General features: G+C 36.7%; 1 protein-coding gene across 1 annotated transcript in view; it reads right to left on the bottom strand.

Annotated features, from left to right (window-relative positions):
- Positions 1-534: 534 nt before the first annotated feature.
- The window catches only part of wdfy4 (WDFY family member 4), a 71,637-nt gene continuing 53,083 nt past the window's right edge, over positions 535-19,088 (bottom strand). The window contains exons 54-64 of the mRNA XM_038296454.1: positions 17,457-17,607; positions 13,393-13,484; positions 12,157-12,366; positions 11,926-12,046; positions 8,377-8,534; positions 5,819-5,977; positions 5,566-5,745; positions 5,246-5,428; positions 3,536-3,623; positions 2,778-2,907; positions 535-849 (exon numbers count right to left, since the gene is read on the bottom strand). Of these exons, the coding sequence (XP_038152382.1) occupies positions 786-849; positions 2,778-2,907; positions 3,536-3,623; positions 5,246-5,428; positions 5,566-5,745; positions 5,819-5,977; positions 8,377-8,534; positions 11,926-12,046; positions 12,157-12,366; positions 13,393-13,484; positions 17,457-17,607 (1,536 nt within the window). The 3' untranslated portion in view covers positions 535-785. The remainder of the gene's footprint in view (positions 850-2,777; positions 2,908-3,535; positions 3,624-5,245; positions 5,429-5,565; positions 5,746-5,818; positions 5,978-8,376; positions 8,535-11,925; positions 12,047-12,156; positions 12,367-13,392; positions 13,485-17,456; positions 17,608-19,088) is intronic.

The following is a 19,088-nucleotide window of genomic DNA, read 5'->3' as shown; positions in this document are numbered from 1 at the left end:
ACACACACCACACACACACACAACTTCTCATCGTCTTCACCAAGAATTATGATCTGAGGAAGTAGTTAAATTCTCCTGAGTACAAAATTACCAGGCAAAGTAAAAACACATTGAGAAAAATATCTGATAAACATCCTGAACTCCTCAAAGCAGTAATCTAAGAGGAGAATGATAACTTGCATTGTTTTCTAGTATCCTGAAAAAGTATCCTGAAAAACTACATATAATTACATAATATAGAACTTTATATCAGTTGTTCTTCATTGGGAAAACTACTTTACTACTGTAATATTTTGTGCTTCCTTTTCACAAAATCTGGTTTCAGTTTGAAGCTGACCAAGTTTGTTATGAACTTAAACTATCATCTGTTTTCAGTCCTGCTATAGCAAGAAAAGATCATTTTATTTTTCATTTGTACTTTTTTTTTATTCATGCCAGCCTTTCCCCGTATCCATCAGGTTTCAATTTAAGGAAGCCTGACCTGTCTGTTCTTGATCTCCATCAATCGGAGGCACAAGAAATTATCTCAAAGGATGGTGCTTCATTATTTCATTTACATTCATTGATATGCATTATTTACACAGAGAAGAACAGAAATAAAAATGATTATAAGTGGGAAACGTGTTTTATGTGTAACTTCTCCCATTGTAACTAGTGCATCTACAATCCAGTGAACGTGAAGCAGTTCCCACTGTTCAGCAGGTTTGACACCTGAGATTGTTGAGGAGTTTTTCTGTAAGTCTATTTTCTCATGGGAAAACAGAAATATGGGCTGCAGGCGCCAATCATTCACAGATCCATGTGAAAACTCTGCCCCAAGAATCTCCAGCAAGCAGGGTTGCATGAGTCCTGCACAGAAGAAATTAGGGATTTTGTGAAGCATTCTGGAATTTCCTTCAAACAGCATGGAGAACATTTTTTACGGCATTCTGGTAAATGCCTGATTTCACATAAAATAAATTAAAAACATTTTATTACTCAAGAAAAATTTATTTAAAGTTCCACATATGTTATAACTGAGCAAATCAGATGTCTTTGGCTTTTCAACAGATTTTGTAAACAGTGCACTTTATAAATATGAATTTTGTTTTGTTTGGTTTTAAAGAACGGTGGTCAACTTTTAAAATAACCATAAAGGTAATAGAGGTGATTCCAATTTATTTAGATGCTTTTTATCACAAAGAATCATGAAAAAAAGATTATGCTGAAATTGATTTATGATTTATCAGTGTGGTGGAGGACTTTTATGGCATTTGCAAAAAAAAAAAAATGGATCTGCTTGATTAGATGCAAATGTCATATTAGATTAGGCTCTGCTGTTTTTACAGACTCTTTTCTTTAACTCTGTGGCTTCATTATGTCTTCATTTTCCTCATTACGGATAATTACAGTTTGAATGATCAGAAAAAACTTTTTTGTGATTTAAAAGCAACAGTTTGATTGACCTTTAGTTCATCTGTAGTCTCAAAACTCATTTATCCACACTTAAATACACTTGATATTTAAGCTCCATTAAATTATCTCCTTCTGATTTGCCATTAGGGCCCTGTGGAAGTACCTTCCACCAATAAAGTCAGAATTCTGACACACATCAGAAATAAAAAAACATTTTTTTTTTAAGTGGTCATAAGTGCACATGTGAAATAAATACAGATATTAGCAGTTTTTTTTCAAACACACTTATGTAAACTATTCTCTGGGCGTATGTTTCATGTGCACAGATTTAATACCAGGAGCTACCTAATATATTAAAGCATGAGTGCTTGCTCCTTCTCTGCACTTGGGGCTTTCTTTCTAAACGCTTGTAGATTATCTTCTGCTCATGTGCGGATATATTTATTTGTGCTCATGTCAAATTTTTGTCGCTTTTGAGAGTGGAACCAACCAGAGAATGTTAGCTGGCTCTGATTGGCTACTTTTTAGGAAATCTCACCCCTTCAGACAGAACAGTTTTCTCCCTCAATGTGTTTAACAAAGCATCTTCCAGTGAATGGCTGTATCGCAAGTATTTATTTTAAGAATTTCGGCTGAATTCTGATTCATTTGCAACTAGAGCAGATATGGAAAGCCAGAAGGGCCACATTTGTAAAAATATTAAAATGTCAAGATTTCTATTTGCAGATGTCAAGATTTCAAAGCTACTTGGAATGCAAGGATCTAATGAATAAAAATGTATTTTATCCTAAATAAAGAATAAAAACATTCTATTTAGCTTATTTAGGTTTTAAGTCATGGTTACCATTGACTCTTTCTATCTCTGGCTTTACAAATCAAAATGTTTTTTGCTCCCCAAAAATGTCAGAATCTGCATTTTTAGGCCCAATTTGACCAAATGCTTAATTTAAATATAAATCAGACAAAATGGAAATGTGAGGGAAGGGGGCCCTTATCTTGTTATTTTGTCTCAGACCCAAGCTGCAGTCAATACTGCATAAAAATATGGCTAATCCTAGAAATGCCAGTGAAAATAGGCAGCCTGTCAACGGTTTTCAGAAGGCTGTGATTGTTATAATGCCTAAAACTAGTTTTCATTTTTAATGAGATATTATAAAAATATATAGATTATAACAGACTTATTTTTTTTTAAGAAATGGTGCTCCTTTGATTTTGTTTTTCATCTTTTAAGAAACCCATCTCATTCTTGATCAAAAACAAACTTCTCAATTGAATTCAAATAATTTTAAAACAAAACCAGCCAAAGGTATGAATAACAGTGTCGATCACAGCAACCAGCCACAGCAGAAACATAATCAGCTGAGAGTTTGTCTGCTCTGTACCTGGATATGGCCAGAGCAGTGATGGCGGGGCTATCGTTGGGGCGGCGTTGGGACAAGCTTGGACCTCTGCTCAACTCCCGACATAACATCAGACATCTCCTCCAGCCTTTCCCCTGGCCTGAGGCACTCCCTGCAGATTCATCAAGAGAGTGCATCCACTTACTCCAAAATAACAAGTAAGCTTAACGTTGTGGCACCCAGATGTCCTCACAAAACAATTAAACTGTACATTAACGCCTGTCCATCTGCAGTCAGCGGGCAGTAAAAGGGAGAAAATTCCCTCAAATATAAAAGCTTCAGGGTTACGTAAAGACTTGTCTCAATGTAATTGGAAAGCATAATACTCCTATGAGGTGACGTGAGGCTGTAACCAACGTATGCTAAATTGGATCTTGGTATTATTGCTTTCTAAATTATACAAACACACACACATGCAAACAGGCACGTCAGCAGAATTATTCATCAGTGTTTACAGCCTCTATGTTTAATAACTTTATAACAACATAATTCTTGCTAGCCCTAATGCTAGTGAGGGATAGGGTGAGCACTATCGTCTGGAAAAGACGGCTGTTAGCTCTGAGATGAGCAGTTAAACTCCATCATAAAGATTTATTTAATTAGGATGAAGATGACTTCTTATTCCACGGCTGCATATGAGCCGTTTTCAGAGCTTTCTTACACTCAACCGCAAACGTTACCTGAGCCGTTATGAATAAAACACACACGCTCATTCTTTATAGGGCTGTCAGTAACATTACCATCTCTTTCTATCCGGTCATGCCCTGGGGACATGGGCTCTTCTGGAGGGCCAGGTAATTGTGTTCTGGTGTACTCTGTCCTCCATATCTGTATGAGAGACACATAACGAGTGGCAAAATTATAGACATAATTCAACATAATCACAAGAACACTCACACTTTCATGCACTCACCTGACTCCACCAGTGTAATGATATATTAAGGGTGGTGTTTGTGCATGCATTGTGTGCACGTGGCATGGACACACACTCCCCAAGTAAAGCACAATTCAGATTTTGTGGCTTTGATTGCGAGGAAGGAAGCAGCATGTGTTTATATTAATCCTGAGTTAAAACACTCAGCCGACACACACGCTACCTTTATGCTGTTATTAATAACCTCAGTGGACATTCAAGCAGGCATGTGTGAGAATAATATCAAAGTAATGACTACATAGCGGAATAGTAGAAAATACACTATATAAAAAGGAAATAACTCGGACGTACTTTACTGTGCTTTACTGTGCTACTTTACTGTGCTCTTAATGCTTTCATGAAGGTGGAGACATTATACAAAGTTTTAAAAACTTTTAGCAAATAATAACCTAAAAATTCAGACATGCATTTTTAGTCAGCTTCCATCAATAGTTTTTGGCCTGCAAGTTTTCTGGGAGGAGACCTTTTGCTTTAAATGTCGAAAAACTGATATCTTCAGTCATTCTTTTTAAATTTAGCTCAGTGAGATTAAATGGAAAGATTTAATCTGACTCAGCTACATTGCCTCCGATTTGAAACTGGATTTAGATCTGGGCTTTAACTAGGCCATTTTAAAACATCATTCGATTCAAGCGACTTGATTGCAGCTCTGGCTGTATATTTAACAACTAACTGAACCTCTGCCCCAGGCTGCAGCACCCTTTTCTTTCAGGACTGTCATGAACTGCATGTTGCTTTATATAATATTATTATTATTATTATCTTTTTTTTTACTTTGGTCAGTTTCCCTGACCCTGCTAAATAAAAACATCCCTACATCATAATGCTGCCACGTCTATGGTTTAGCAAAGAAAGCATCTATTGAGGGTGATGTACTGTTTTTACTACATTGAGTCTTTGCATGTAGGTGAAAGATAAAAATGTTATTTGTCCAGAGAAGCTCCAGATGCATGCTGCTCCTCCTCCATCAGAGGGTCCAAAACCTTTCAACCTCTGGGTGATGTATCCATTCTAGTTATGTTCTGAGGGTCAAACTCCTCTATAAATAAATTGTTTATTAGCACATAAATTAGGGTGATTACAACAGCATCAACAACCAACCTATTCTCTTTTTATCCATATATAAGTGGTGTTTTTTTTTATATTTTAATACTATAGCAAATATGATACACCATAATTATCCTTAATGTTTTATTTCTGTAGAGGTTTTTAGACTCCAGGTCCAGTTTCGAAAGCAATGTCGTACATAACCTACTGCATGTAAAACTGCAAACAGGACTGTGTCTCTTCCACAGTGGCCAATTTTTTAGATTGCTCTAATAATAGTTGTTGTCTTAATAAATTATCTCACTGGAGTTAAATCCATTTTATAACCTAAGCCTGCTGTAAACCCTTCCACAAATGTACTCTTGGTCTGTCTGCTGTTTTCCTTGATCGTCATGTTGCTGTTTGTTTATTTAAACGTCATGCAAGGGGTATAGATACTGCTGCAGAGCATTATGCCGTCAGAACTTACCCGAATAATGCCATCAGCACATCCAGTGACAATAACATTCCTGGAATCCCACTCATGTCGCTGTGTGAAGGTGACACACAGGATGCCTGCTTCAGGTCCGCAGGAAGTTCCAGTGCATGCCAGCAGCTGTCCCTTCATGGTCCATAGGTAAAGCAAAGGTCCAGCACAGGACACGATCTCACCCTTGGACAAAGAATCAAGGTGTTGATATTCAGAGACATACGCACAGGAGTGCACAAAACACATACAGGGTATGCTTGCTGTCAGCATGGAGGTTTTCCTCCCTTCTCCATGACAACAGATAGAGAGAGAAGACTTACGGTGAGATCATTAATAGCCAGTGCAGAGATGCTGCTTGTGTGTCCTACTAACTGGGTGACATAACTCAGCTCCTCCAAATCCCACAGGATGCAGGTGAGGTCAAGGGAGCCGCTCACAATCAAGCTGTGGCCCTCAGACACAGCAAGGCATGTTACAGCATCTGTGTGACCGTATAAGGGCTATGAAACACAAGAGAGTGAGAATAAAGCACTGCCACTTTCCCAGAGTGTAAAAACAGGCAGACGGATTCACCTGTCTGAGTCTCATGTGAGTGAGTTTGTCCTTGCTGATGGCCACTTCCCACACACAAAGAACAGTGCTGCTTCCAGCGGTGATGATGGTGGTAGTGTTGGGGCACACGGCGCACAGCGTTTCACCCCAGTCACACAAACACTCACTTACTGCAAAGTACTGATGGAAAAAATCATTCCTCTGTTATTGATACTAAATAATCAAAAATGAACATTATTGGAACACATTGTGAGACTACCTATCATCAAAGACAATTTAAACCCATTAAAGATGAATGTATAAAAGTAAAATAATAGCTTTACTATGTGTATAGGGATGTTTTTTAAGGATAAAAAAAAGGATTTAGCAATAATACAGTGGATTATAATTTATTGGATTTTTACAGTATGTAAAAGAAAATGCAATTTGCTTTATATACCAGTGTATTATTTATTTGCAATCCCTGTTGAAATATATTTAATTAAGGTGAAAACTTGCTTCTTTTCTATAATAATGCCTCTTCCCATGGAATAGGTCGATTACATTTTCTGGATTGTCCAAATGCAAATAAAAAGGTAATCATTATCATAGCTCTAAATGTCAAATCTAATCTGAATAGTCTACACCAAGATACATACAGTTTGTCATTAGCTAAACGTTTCCTGTATCTAAAAGCAAAAACTGATACTATTAGTTTTCCATAAAAAGAAAAAACACTGTTAAGATTATACTTTATTTTCTGAAAGGAGATTTCATATAAACTCTCATCTGGTTTGCTGAATAACAATCTAACAATTTATTTCAGGTTTAATGGAGAAAAGAGGATATGAAAGGGGTCAACTCACATGCCACCAAACATAATATGAGATATATATATATATATATCCATGATGTTTATTAGCAAGTCTTCCACCGTATGCTAGAAAAAATAAAATAACTATAGTATTCTTTAATTACCTAAACCACATGTTTTTCTCTTTGGTCATTTAATTAGTAGAAAATTCACATGCACAGCTTTATGCATCTCTAATAAAGACAGAGTGGTTCTTTATGATGTCAAGTCCATTGGAATAATGTTTCCTATATGTATGAATCTACATCTTTACAAAAAGATCCTAAATGCTGCTGTATGTAGGGTGGATACAGAAAACCTCCATACCAAATCATCTACCCAGCCATTAAACATTCCTATTGTATGAAAGATGTCTATATATTTTTCCTAATAATTTCAGCATGAAGAGCAACCTCTGGAACTTATGTAATATCAGTAAATTAGTTCCAATTAGAAAGTGCAATTATGGTAATAAATTTGATTTCTTAAACCCTCATTTTATGTTTTAGATATTTTTTATTACGCGTTCAATTATTGTTCTATCATTTTTGTATTTTTATAGTCAATTAATCTTGCTATTTTATCACCTCATAGGATAACGGCCAAGACAAACAAAGCCAATAAAAAAGGAAAAGAATAATCTAAAAACTCATGCCATTGAGCTGGCATTGAGTGGAGCTGATTAGAAGAATTTAAATATTTCTGAAATCATGAGATCTTTTATGTTGCTGTGCCTGCTGTCTTTATCAAGCTCATTTATCTATGATTAAGTGTAAAACATCTTTATGTAAAGGATTCTAAAACAGTACGGTAACTGTAAGGTTTTTTCATTTCAAATCTCTATCGCAAACCAGAAAAGAGTGTTTTTTTATTGTAAGAGTTTGCCATAGCATGTAAGTCAGACATGCAGTAAATGCATCACTCAACTTATACAAATCAAATAACCGTAAGCCATGGCTTTACAAAGGTGTGCAGACACCTTCTAAAAGGCCAGATTTCTGCATCTTTATAGATTATAAAATCTTCCAAATCCCTTCCACCTTTAATGCAACATTTTATACACAATCCAATGGGCTCTATGCACAGCTCCACTACTTCCTGAATTTAAAGCAGCTCCTTTGTTTCCTGTCTTTCATTACTGGACGAACTGATTAATCCAGGTGTGTCTGGCCAGTTACTTAGGTCATACACACCTGGATTAATCAGTGCATCTAATCATGAAAGACAGGAAACAAAGGAGCTGCTTTAAATTCAGGAAGTAGTGGAGTTGTGCATAGAGCCTATTAAAATACGAATTGAAGGACATCCTTGCCCTGATGAATATCTTTGTAGAAAGAGTTAAATGTGATTCCTTCGTGCCCTACTGTTAAAAGAGCTTAACTAAATGATGAAAATTAGTATATTTTTTAGAGAAAATCCTACAGTGAAGTTTAATTTGGAAATCCGATTCATTATAACTGCTATCAGGAGTCGATAAAGTTAATAAAAAAACAATGTTTACTGACACTGAAACATTACTTTAAGGCAGTGGTCTCCAATCCTGGTCCTCAAGATCTACTGTCCTACAGATTTTAGATGCATCCCTGCTTCAACACAGCTGAATCAAATGATTGATTACCTTTTCAAGCCATTCATTTGATTCAGCTGTGTTGAAGCAGGGATGCATCTAAAATCTGTAGGACAGTAGATCTTGAGGACCAGGGTTGGACACCACTGCTTTAAGGCCACTGTGCAATACAGAACACACCTTCTCTGTAGCATAGTTTCCGAAGGCGCAGCTGTTGTCTGGGAATCCCCAGCTGAAGAAGCAGGCAGATGAAGGCAACACCAGTAACCGTTTTTTCTCCAGGACCAGGACTTCTTTTTCCAGACATAATATCTGACCTACTGGACCTCTTGGCAACTCTGCAATAACAATGGTTCCATCATTAAGAGAAGAATGACTTGATTTTTTTTTTTTTTTTTTTATAAAACCACCCGTTGTTTTGCTGAGCATAAAGTGTTACAGTATAAAGTAAAGAGTAAATGTAAAGTGATTACATTATAGGTGAGATTCTGTACTGTAATCTGTGAACTCATATGGCCAAATAAAATCAAAAGCTCTTCAAAAGCATTACATTAAAAAGTTCAGAAGGTCCATGAACTTGTAAAGAATTTTATTAAACTGACCAGAGAAAATTAGATAATTAAAACAAGATGCAAAGGCTTTGTAATAGGGGCTGCCTGCATCCTACACAGAATTAAAGCAAGCAGGTGTTAGTGAGGAAACTTAGAGGCAGTAATGGTGTCTCTAACTGACCTATATGAGCTGGAAAAGGCCGAAATCATTAGATCAATTTACCAGATCCATGTCTAAAGTCCCTAGAAAGAACCTCCGTCTGCACTGATCTTAGTGTTCTTCCTCCTATTCATCTCCATCTCCTTATTGATCAGATCAGACACTCCAAGATTTAATATGAAATGTAATATGCAGGAATCTCTCCCTAAGCATTCACAGATTCATCTCCTCTCTCTCAGTGGGCCTGTAGGGATATTCAGATTATTAAATAGAGCTCAGCTGAAGAGTCATCTCCATATTGTAGCTACAACAGCCAGCTCCTTCCACCCTTCTGTAGGATAAATTAATCTATGTGCATTCTCGATGCATTTCAATCATTCCCCGGAGACCTGAGTATATCCAGTGTATAATAACAGACATAATGGTAAGGTTAAAATTAAAAGAGGTACGGCAAATACACTGATATATAGTATATCCAACAAAGATGGATTTAGTTTCATTATATCATGCAGAATATATCCAAGGTGCGGTCCATGGGTCATTAAAGGCTAAAGAAGTAACAAAAAAGGCTAAAAATATGCTGCAAAAAATGTAGATATAAGTAAGTCATTTTTTTCTGAAAATGAGTGATTTTCTTTCTTGGTGATAAGTGAGACCCTTCGTCAATGGAATAAAATAATTGACTATTGGAATTAGAAAAACAACTGCAGTCACTTATTTCAAGTGCATCATATCTAATTATCTTATTTTAATGGTTAAAATGCTCATTCCATTTGCAGATCAACTTATCTTCCAACTCAAATTAAAGGTACACTATGCAACCGGTGTTGATTTTCCAGCGAGGCTCCCCCCAGAGGGTGAAAGTAAAAGTGCACTGTCGTAAATATGCACAGCTGTTCTCCTGGTTTCTCCGTCAAGCCAGGCGCGGTTGTTTTGAGCTTAGCAGACAGGCGAACGCAACGAATGCACACACTGGACGCAGCTGGCGCAACAGAAGCAGCGAGTTTACATGCAAAGTCAATGGTTGACGCGTGTCAAGGCGCAGCAAAAGGTCCCGCGGCGCGTTTTGAGCAGCAGGCGCAGCGCATCTGAGCAGCTGAAGCAGCGCGTCGGGCGCGTTTAATGCTACGTTCGCTTTTATTATCCTGCTGCCTGCAGTTTGGATTATTTAGATGAAAAACACCTACCAGCTGCCGCGTACTTTATTCCCACTGATCACAGCAAATATAGCTGCAAGGCAGAGAAAGGATAGTGAAGCTCCGCCCAACGCGCGTCAGACACACTTTTGCACCGCGCAGCCAGAGCAGCAAAGCTGCTTCAGTCGCGCGTCAGAACTAACTGGTACAAGCAGCAAAAATGAAGCAGCAGACGCGATTTTGCTGCGTCCGGTGTGAAAGCAGCGCTGCACAAAGATCGCCACTGTGCTAGCAACGAGCATGCTTTTAACTGGGGGCGTGTAGCAGTTCTTGCCGTAAAGCAAGACCGACTCTCGCGAGACTTCTGAGCCTGTGGGTGCGGGTCGGTGCTCCTGCAATTGCAAGTGCGGTATTTCCCCCACAGACCACCAGGGCGGCCGAGAATACCTTTGTTCAACCTGAAATGACTCATTTAATCATCCAAAACGTTATGGAACACATTAATTAACTGAAAAATGTTGCATAGTGTGCCTTTAAGGGTAAACATACATAATTAAAGAAATTTTTACTCATTTTCACAACGTTTCTGCAGAAAGAATTTTTTTGATGTTAACAAAAAAAAATGCTTTTTTTTCCTAGACTAAGGTAATGGAAAAGAAAACGTCTGCTTTTTTTTTTTTATAATGCAAATTTGTCAAACTCTTCTTGGCTTCAGGTTAAGAGTAATTTAGCAAAACCATCCCCCCCCAAAAAAAATCTGACCGCTTTGCTTCAACAAAATACCATCTATTTAGTTTACTGTTGTTTAGGTAAAAGAAAATAAGATGTTTTTTGTTATCAAAAAATTACAAAAATTGAAATTTTAACCTCTGTAGCCAAACAGTACTTTAGACCTGTCAATGTTGTTCTACAAGACAAACTTTATAAACCACTGCTCCATACTGTTAGGACAGAAGGGCACAATGTTAAAATAAGGGGTCAGAATAGTTGGAATTAAAAAGTTAAAAAAGATATTTAAAAGTAAAACAAAAAGTGTCCAGTTAAGATTTGAACAAACAACAGGAATGACTGTATATTTAGATAATATGAGTGTGAAATTATCTCACAAGCTGGATAAAACTGAACTCCAGGCCTTCAGTTTAACAAGTCAGTCCTACAGCATACAGACAGCCCATCATGATCTAACAGGTCCGCTGAGGAGCTCAGAGCGAACTTAATATACCCTTCATACACGATCCAGAGATTTTTATGTGTCTCTTTAACAGAAGAGTTTTGTTCTACAGCTACAGAGACCGACCCAGGGTTCGGACCCCTTTCACACTTAATTTAAGCAGGACACTGTGTTGTGTTTTTTCGTGGCATCACAAATTTATTCTCTGAAGCTCCAAGTTCATCTCACTTTGCAGTTCAGAGACTTTATAGGAGTGGTTGACTTTAACCCCATTTCCTCACGTTATATACAGAGATGCAAGATGGTCCCCTGGTCCAATTTAAAATGTTTCCTAAAAAAAGGGTAAAATAACCTGACCTAAAGATCAACAGAAATCTGTGGATAGACTTTAAAGAAATGCAGTGGACACTGGGATAACTGATTTTGCTGAAACTTGAAGCCTTTTCCTGACAAAACAGTCAAACAAAAAAAAAACATACAAATTTGGAGCAACAAGCATCAGCAAATTTTAATTAGTACCCAAAGGAAATTACTGAGCACAGACAAGAGTGCCAACACTTTTATTCCTACTTTAAAAGTAAATTATGACAATTAAATACAATTTCCTCTGAAGCAAAAGCAAGCACGACATTCATAATAACACAAGCCCAAACCCAATCTGCTCCTAAAGCTTACAGCCCACCTGACCTGACTGTGGTTGTATAGCTGTACCTCTGAACGGTTCTGCAGATGTCTTTAGTTTATCCAGTTGGAAAAAAAATGGAGTCGAATGCGAGGGTGAAGACCCATCTTTCTTTGAACCACTGCGAGGAGGATGAGGCTTGGTAAAAAGCTACGGGAACAGTATAAAATATGAACCACAAAGACATTCTATTTGCAAAAAAACAATATGCATGAATTATTATTAGCAAGAAATAAGTAGATATAATATAGTGTTGTTACCTGTCTGGGAATTTGGCCAAAGTTGCTAACATATCCTAAGATTGTACTCTTGATCATGGGGTCTTTTGCATATTGTCGTCCTCTCTGGGCATAGAAATAAGGGTGGAAAATATTCACACTTTCCACTGCAGCTGAACCTTGTTGTCTGTAACCAAAGATCAGGTCGATCCACAGGTGGAGGCGAGAGCTCACATAGTCACTTTCCAGGGCCTAGCAGGAGTTGGAGTACAGCAAGCAACTAGTTAAGCCATATTACAGAAGTACTGATGCAATCTGCAGACATAAGAATCATTGTGGGACAAAACAACACAACGCACATTTGTAATATCAAAGTTTACTCCATGCAAGAATTCTTTGCAATAGTGAAGGCGATTATATTATACAGGTGCACAATGATTTCTTCTAAAAGTCAATTTAGCAGTCCAGAAACTGGAGAAGGCTTAAGAGCTGTGTTATGAGCTTGTCTTCATGTTGGAATTAGAGAATGATTTGGCTGGAATTAGCCAGAGATTGGTTTCGAGGAGTTAATAAGGGAAAGTGGGCATTATGACCAGCTACATCCTTGCTGTAATAAACCCATTCTGAAAAAGAAAACATAACAAGGATATTTTGTCCTGAGTTAATTTGTCTGTGGGAGAAAAAAAAAAAAACAATCTTCTGAAGTCACTAATTTTATGAGAATGTTAGAGAATACGAGAGGTTCAGTAGATTATAGAGTGATAAGCATCATAGATGCCTCAGGAGTGAAAACAGGGAGGGTCACACACACAAAAAAATCATAGCAACAAAGATACACAATAAAAGAGTCTGACAGAGAAGAACAGAGAGAACATTCAGCCAATTAACAGCTGAAATAATGGCTTTATGAAAAAAGAGAATCCTTGTGCCTGCATGAATCACTTTAAATAGCAAAGCTGTCAGAATCCAAACCTTACAAACATGGCTATTTAGAACAACACTGATCATATTCACAACACAGCTGAAAGAATCTAAAGAATAAAACCGTGGCTGTTAGGAAAAAGCTCTTCTAGTGTTGCTGAAAGAATGAGAGCAAACAGCTATGCTGTCATGTATACAGTGGACATTTGTTTAGAGATACCAAAATGGAGAACTTTCTTTCTAAATAAATCAGACTGTATTGACAAACATTAGTGCCTTTTGGGAAAAGTCTCACTAAGAACTGGTCAGGCTGACCAATGGGAACAAAGGAGCCTAGTGAGGTCAGGTGTTACTGACCTCTCGATGGATCCTAATGAACTCCTGGGGGTCACCTTTCGCCCAAGGAGGCAGTTCAACATCTCCCAGAGCAGTACCGTCCTCCATACAACCTGAAATCATGTAGACATATCACATCACACAGTGGGAGCCTAACTGCAAACTGTGCAGCTTTATAAAAAGATGTAAAACATGTTTAAAACAGTCAGTCAATGTAGAAAATAATGCCAAGAATACTGATGTAAAACATTATTTGGATTTTTGTTCATATTCATGAAACAGAACCTAATGTACATCATATTTGACGCATTTATTAGCAACTCTGGTGAAAATATGAGAAAAGCATTCAAAGAAATTCCTCTTTTATTGGAGATGCATAATCTCACTTTGAAACTTTTTTTGAAGAGCACTTCAACCTTTGGTTATTGCTTAGGGTTATCAACCTGAGAGATCCAATAATGATCCTTTTTTAAATTTTACTTATGGAGGTCTATACACTTATCTAGAACCGTATCTTCTAATACTTCAAAGAGTCCATAATACCATGTTCACTAGATCCTCAATACTAAACGCTACACATAAAGTGCATTTTTATTGCCTCAGTTTTACACCAATCCCACCTGTAGTGTTTCTTGTCAAAATGCTTAGCCCTACAACCTTGTCAAATTAAAGCCTTTCCTGTGCTTAGTAGAGAGAATGACACACTCACATTGCCTTCATACTACTACACTGCAGCAAATGAAATGTTATCGCCACAAAACCCAGACTGTCATTGGTATTTTGCAAACTGGCCTGCACTATTCAAAAGCCCTATTTATATCACTATAACACAATCAGCACAACTGCAACTCAAATTTTACAGTCGTGACTAAAACACAACATTCCTGTATCAGGCAGGCAAAATTGATGAAAGGCTTTCTTTACCTTAGAATGCTGGACTATTACACTGATAAAACCTGACCTTCTTCTGAGAACAGGACACGTTTATGACAAATACATGTCATTCCCAGATGGTCAGTTTTTAATCAAAAAAAGAGCGAGATGCTTAATTCATGAAAAAGCAAGATACCCACTCACACCACATCACAACAGTTAATTCCACACCACTGATCCCAATATAGGCACATTATTCCGAACCGATGGAATTTAAAAGTTTACAATTTAAAAGTTTCATAGGTAAAGACAAGAGGGCTCGATTTTCCTTATAGTACATTGATTTCTTCATCTTTAGACCTATGTGACATGTTTTTAATACACCGGTTTACATGGCAAGATACTAAGCGGTGTGATGCGGACTTCAGTCTCATCTAACTCAAGCACACAAGTTCAGTTAAAGTCCAAAGAGATTGGGAATAGTCTGAGGTTTGTATTTGCAAATGTTTTTTTTCTGTTGTGCTTTAGAGATCGTGTGTTAGAAAGTGTTTAACTATTTGAGACTAATCCATTTTCTATTGAAAATCAAGGGGTTTAAATAGTTAGGACTATTTTTACTTTGGTAAAAAGAATCTGGGTATTTTGTGTGCATTTGTTTCCATTACTCTGAAAGGCTATGTAACATTTATTTAAATCATCCTAATGACGTATGGGCATGTGGTGAGAAAACTACCCTTCACCTCCATCCCAGTGGTAATAGAAAACAAATGCAACTTCTGTAATAACGTGCATGTAGTATTCAAATTTAAGTAAGCATTTTAACCAAATAAATCCTTAAAAACTATACATATGATTTTTTTGTGTGTATAGTGTTTTTTTTTTTTTTTTGGCATGATGCTTTCACAGCTAAGTTGCTAAGATCTTTGCGGGTGAGGCATTCATTAAAATCAAAGTTTGCAATTTTGCATGTTTTTGTGTTGTGGGATGATAAACCCCAAATAAAGGAAATAACGTTAATAAACACTTTAAGAAGGTCCTGAAGTCAGCGGGTGTAAACTGCTGCATTGTTTTCAGCCCCGGAAATGAACAGCATCATACATAGGATTGCGGAAGTACATTTACGTTGCCTGGTGCAACAAGCCAATTGGAGCTATATAAATTAACTGAATTGAACTGAGTTTTAAAACATGAAGAGGAAGATGCTTAGACTCATTTATGTGGGTGTAACTTTCAAAAACCATAACAGGACATAGAAAAACAATTATGTTAATAAAATATGTCTACAACGATGTTTGGTCGGGCTGTTTCCTGTAATTTGAAAAGATTTTTCCCTGTTGGTTTTGGGGTGTGTTTTTTTTTTTATAATTTGTATTTTAATAACAGCAAACACTCTACATTTTAGTGGTGGCCTAGTTTGGTGTCCATGGAGAGAAGAGTGATGTCTGTGATAGAACACAAAAGATCTGATTCTGTACAGAGCATCCCCATCTGAGTATTTCCTAAAGTCAAGATTTTTATCTCAGAGTGACACCACTGCCATTATTTTAGAGTAAATCTTTCTTAATTTATAAAAGAAAATCAGATGATAGATTCCATTGGTCAAGCTCTTTCTTTGAGGTTCTATTGACTTTCGCTTTTTATATCTTTCAAAAGTCGGCAGACAGTAAACAGGGTTAGAGAGAGGGGGGAAGGCGTGTGTTGTTGTTATGTGTTCCTTAATAGCGCCCAATGGCTCAGACATTTCTACCAATAACTTCCTTTTCTCTGCCACTGATCCCTTTGGCCCATTGCTTCTGTTTTCAATCCTTACCTTCTCACAGTGAAAGAGCTTTTGTTCCCAGTAACTATATCTACTCTGTTTTTACACCTAGCTTGTACTGCTGGCTCAGAGCAAATCTGTTAGAAATTGGATCTATTTGTCTTCTAAAGCCTTAAAGTGCTCATACCTAAAATGAATGTAGCTCATAAAAGAAGTATTATTTTTATGCAAGTGATGAAGCTCACTAAATATAAGTAAAGCCTGTTTGTGTTTGCTGCTGTTTTAATGCTGTTTCAAGCTTATTAGCTGCAAAATCTTTGTAGCAAACTGTGTTAAATACAGATGTAAACACACAGTTATTCTAAAATGTAGCCTGATCATGGATTTAAAATTAGGTTCCTGGGGTTTAAATCTAAAGCTTAGACCTAATCTTACTCTCCGTTACAATTTTATGTTGTTCACATTGCAATATCCAATTGATTTAGGGAATATGATACATTTTTTATATATGGTTGCTATTCTGTGATAATTTGGTTCTCTTTTGATCATATTCTGTATATTATAGGCAAAAAAATCAATGGCTTTTTGACATCATGTCTGGGTTTGAATATATCTGTTCCATTTACCTGTAGATTAAACTGACTAATAGTATTCCAACAGTATTATTTCCTTATATACTTTTTAAAACATCTTTGATAGGGTATATCAGCTGCAGTCTCTGACCAATCTATTTGTGTTAATTTACCATATCCGATTCACTTTGGTACAAAATCAAAAATGACACATGACAACATTTGGAGCAAATGTGAGCTTTGTGAGACAGTTCAAAAATGTATGTTATGTTTGAATTAATTAAAATATATTTAGCATCCTATTCAGTGTCTTTAATGAGTGAGTGAACTTTTTTTAATTTCCAACACCCATGTATCAAATTCCAACAAAGTTAAAAAAAAAGTTAAAAACAAACAACTGGACTTTGTTTTCCAAGTTTGAAGATGTTTCGCTTCCCATCCAGGAAGCCGGAAAATGTCTTTTGAATTTCAATTGAGAAAGCTTCCTGGATGGGAAGATGAACACCTTCAAACTTGGAAAAAAAAGCCCAGTGGTTTATTTTTTAACTTTTTAATTTCGTTGAAATGACTATGACCTGAAAGACAGAATCTTCATTAGCACATGTATCCAATATTACTATGAAAATATATAAAACAGATATAAAAAAAAAACTTAAATGATGATCAAGGTTGTGTTAACAAAAGAAATTTTAAAAAGACCAAAAGCTCAAAATTATATCTGTTGACAAATCTCTGCAACCAATAACAAAAGTTTGAATAAGTTGATGAAACTTCTCTGATGCCTTAATATTTTACACGTTTAGCCCCCTGCCTTTTAAAATCAAGAAACAACACATGTAGGTTTGGTATTGTAAACAAAGAGAAGCGTTTAAGAGCCTGACCCAGCTGGATGTGGTTGGAGTTCAGCAGAAAGTCTGGCAGGTAGAAGAACTCTGGTATCAGTTCCCTGACGTCTCCCATGTTGTCTCTGGAGGAAGACTCCCACTCTTTTCTTATGCTGTAGAACATCCGTTCAGGGATATCAAACCCTCCCTGTGATGGGATGAAAAATACCACTGTCAGACATCCAGCACGCTGCCAGATTCAACTTTAAGACAGGCAAGCTGAAAAAAAAAGTGAAACAGTGTAATTTTCTAAAATGAATCAAATATTACATTGTCCACATAAGCACTGGATATGTGCTGCTATTAGAAGAACGCTTTTCATCATCATGTAAAATTCTATAATTCCAATGCAAATCTCATGAGAAGGAATGTAATTTGAAATAAAACAATTACCTCAATGAATGAAAATAGCATATACAGCAGTAAACTCAGTTAAAGATGCAAATTCAGTTATGGATATTACTGCAAGCCCGTTATGTGCTTTAGAAGGCAAAAAGGCTTCCCAGTTCACCAGATGAACATCTTTATTGCTTTATTCAGACTATCAAATATGCATGCCTTTTCATTATAATCAACCGGATGCTCGACTTTCAATTGCCAACATCTGTGGCTATTTGGATGGGCTTCTTTTATGTGCTGTTTGTAATTATTTGCATATATATTAAAAATATCTATAATTTGCTTTCAGACTAAAAAGTAGACGGTTGAAAATTGCTTATATTAAATCCATGGTATTAGCAAACTAATGTTGGAAAATAACTTTAAAAATAACATGATGATGAATGTCAATAAGAATCCAGAGCACTTTGTTTCGAAGACAACACAAAACAGACTTCAAATGTTCCATTAATCCAAACAAAACATGCAGATAATTGTATACTTGTTTTCTGTATATAATTTACTATTACAGCAACTTATAATTAAGTCAAGTAGACAATATTTATTGCAATTAATTTTATTTCTCTTAAAGGAATAATACACCCAAAACATGATTAGCCTTCATTTTCTACTCACCCCCATGCTGAACAACACTCTGGAGTACTTTTTTGATATCTCAAATGCATCTGGAGATCTGGGAGGCTTCTTGCTGTCTGCTGACATTCAAATAATGGAGGTCTATGGTGCCCGAGACAGAAAGGTCCATAAAATTCCACAAAAAACGTGTCAATATTCTTCCATACTGCTCGTCCAATGTATTCCAAGTGTCCTGAGTGGGTAGCATCCAGAATTTACTCGAAACGAAGTCATTTAGAATGTTTTTAGAGCATAAACAGTAGTGTATAGGATTTCCTGAAAGCGCGCCGGCGCGTTCATGACGCTACGGTTTTTTTACGGAACTTTCAGGATGCGCTTTCAGGAAATCCTATACACTACTGTTTATGCTCTAAAAACATTCTAAATGACTTCGTTTCGAGTAAATTCTGGATGCTACCCACTTAGGACTTTTGGAATACATTGGACGAGCAGTATGGAGGAATATTGACACGTTTTTTGTGGACTGTTATAGACCTTTCTGTCTCGGGCACCATAGACCTCCATTATTTGAATGTCAGCAGACAGCAAGAAGCCTCCCAGATCTCCAGATGCATTTGAGATATCAAAAAAGTACTCCAGAGTGTTGTTCAGCAT

Source organism: Cyprinodon tularosa, unplaced genomic scaffold (genome assembly GCF_016077235.1).
Source record: "Cyprinodon tularosa strain WSP-4 unplaced genomic scaffold, ASM1607723v1 ctg37, whole genome shotgun sequence".
Lineage (NCBI taxonomy): Eukaryota > Metazoa > Chordata > Actinopteri > Cyprinodontiformes > Cyprinodontidae > Cyprinodon > Cyprinodon tularosa.
The sequence above is the reverse complement of the archived record's forward strand: the minus strand, read 5'-3'. Positions and strand labels throughout refer to the sequence as shown.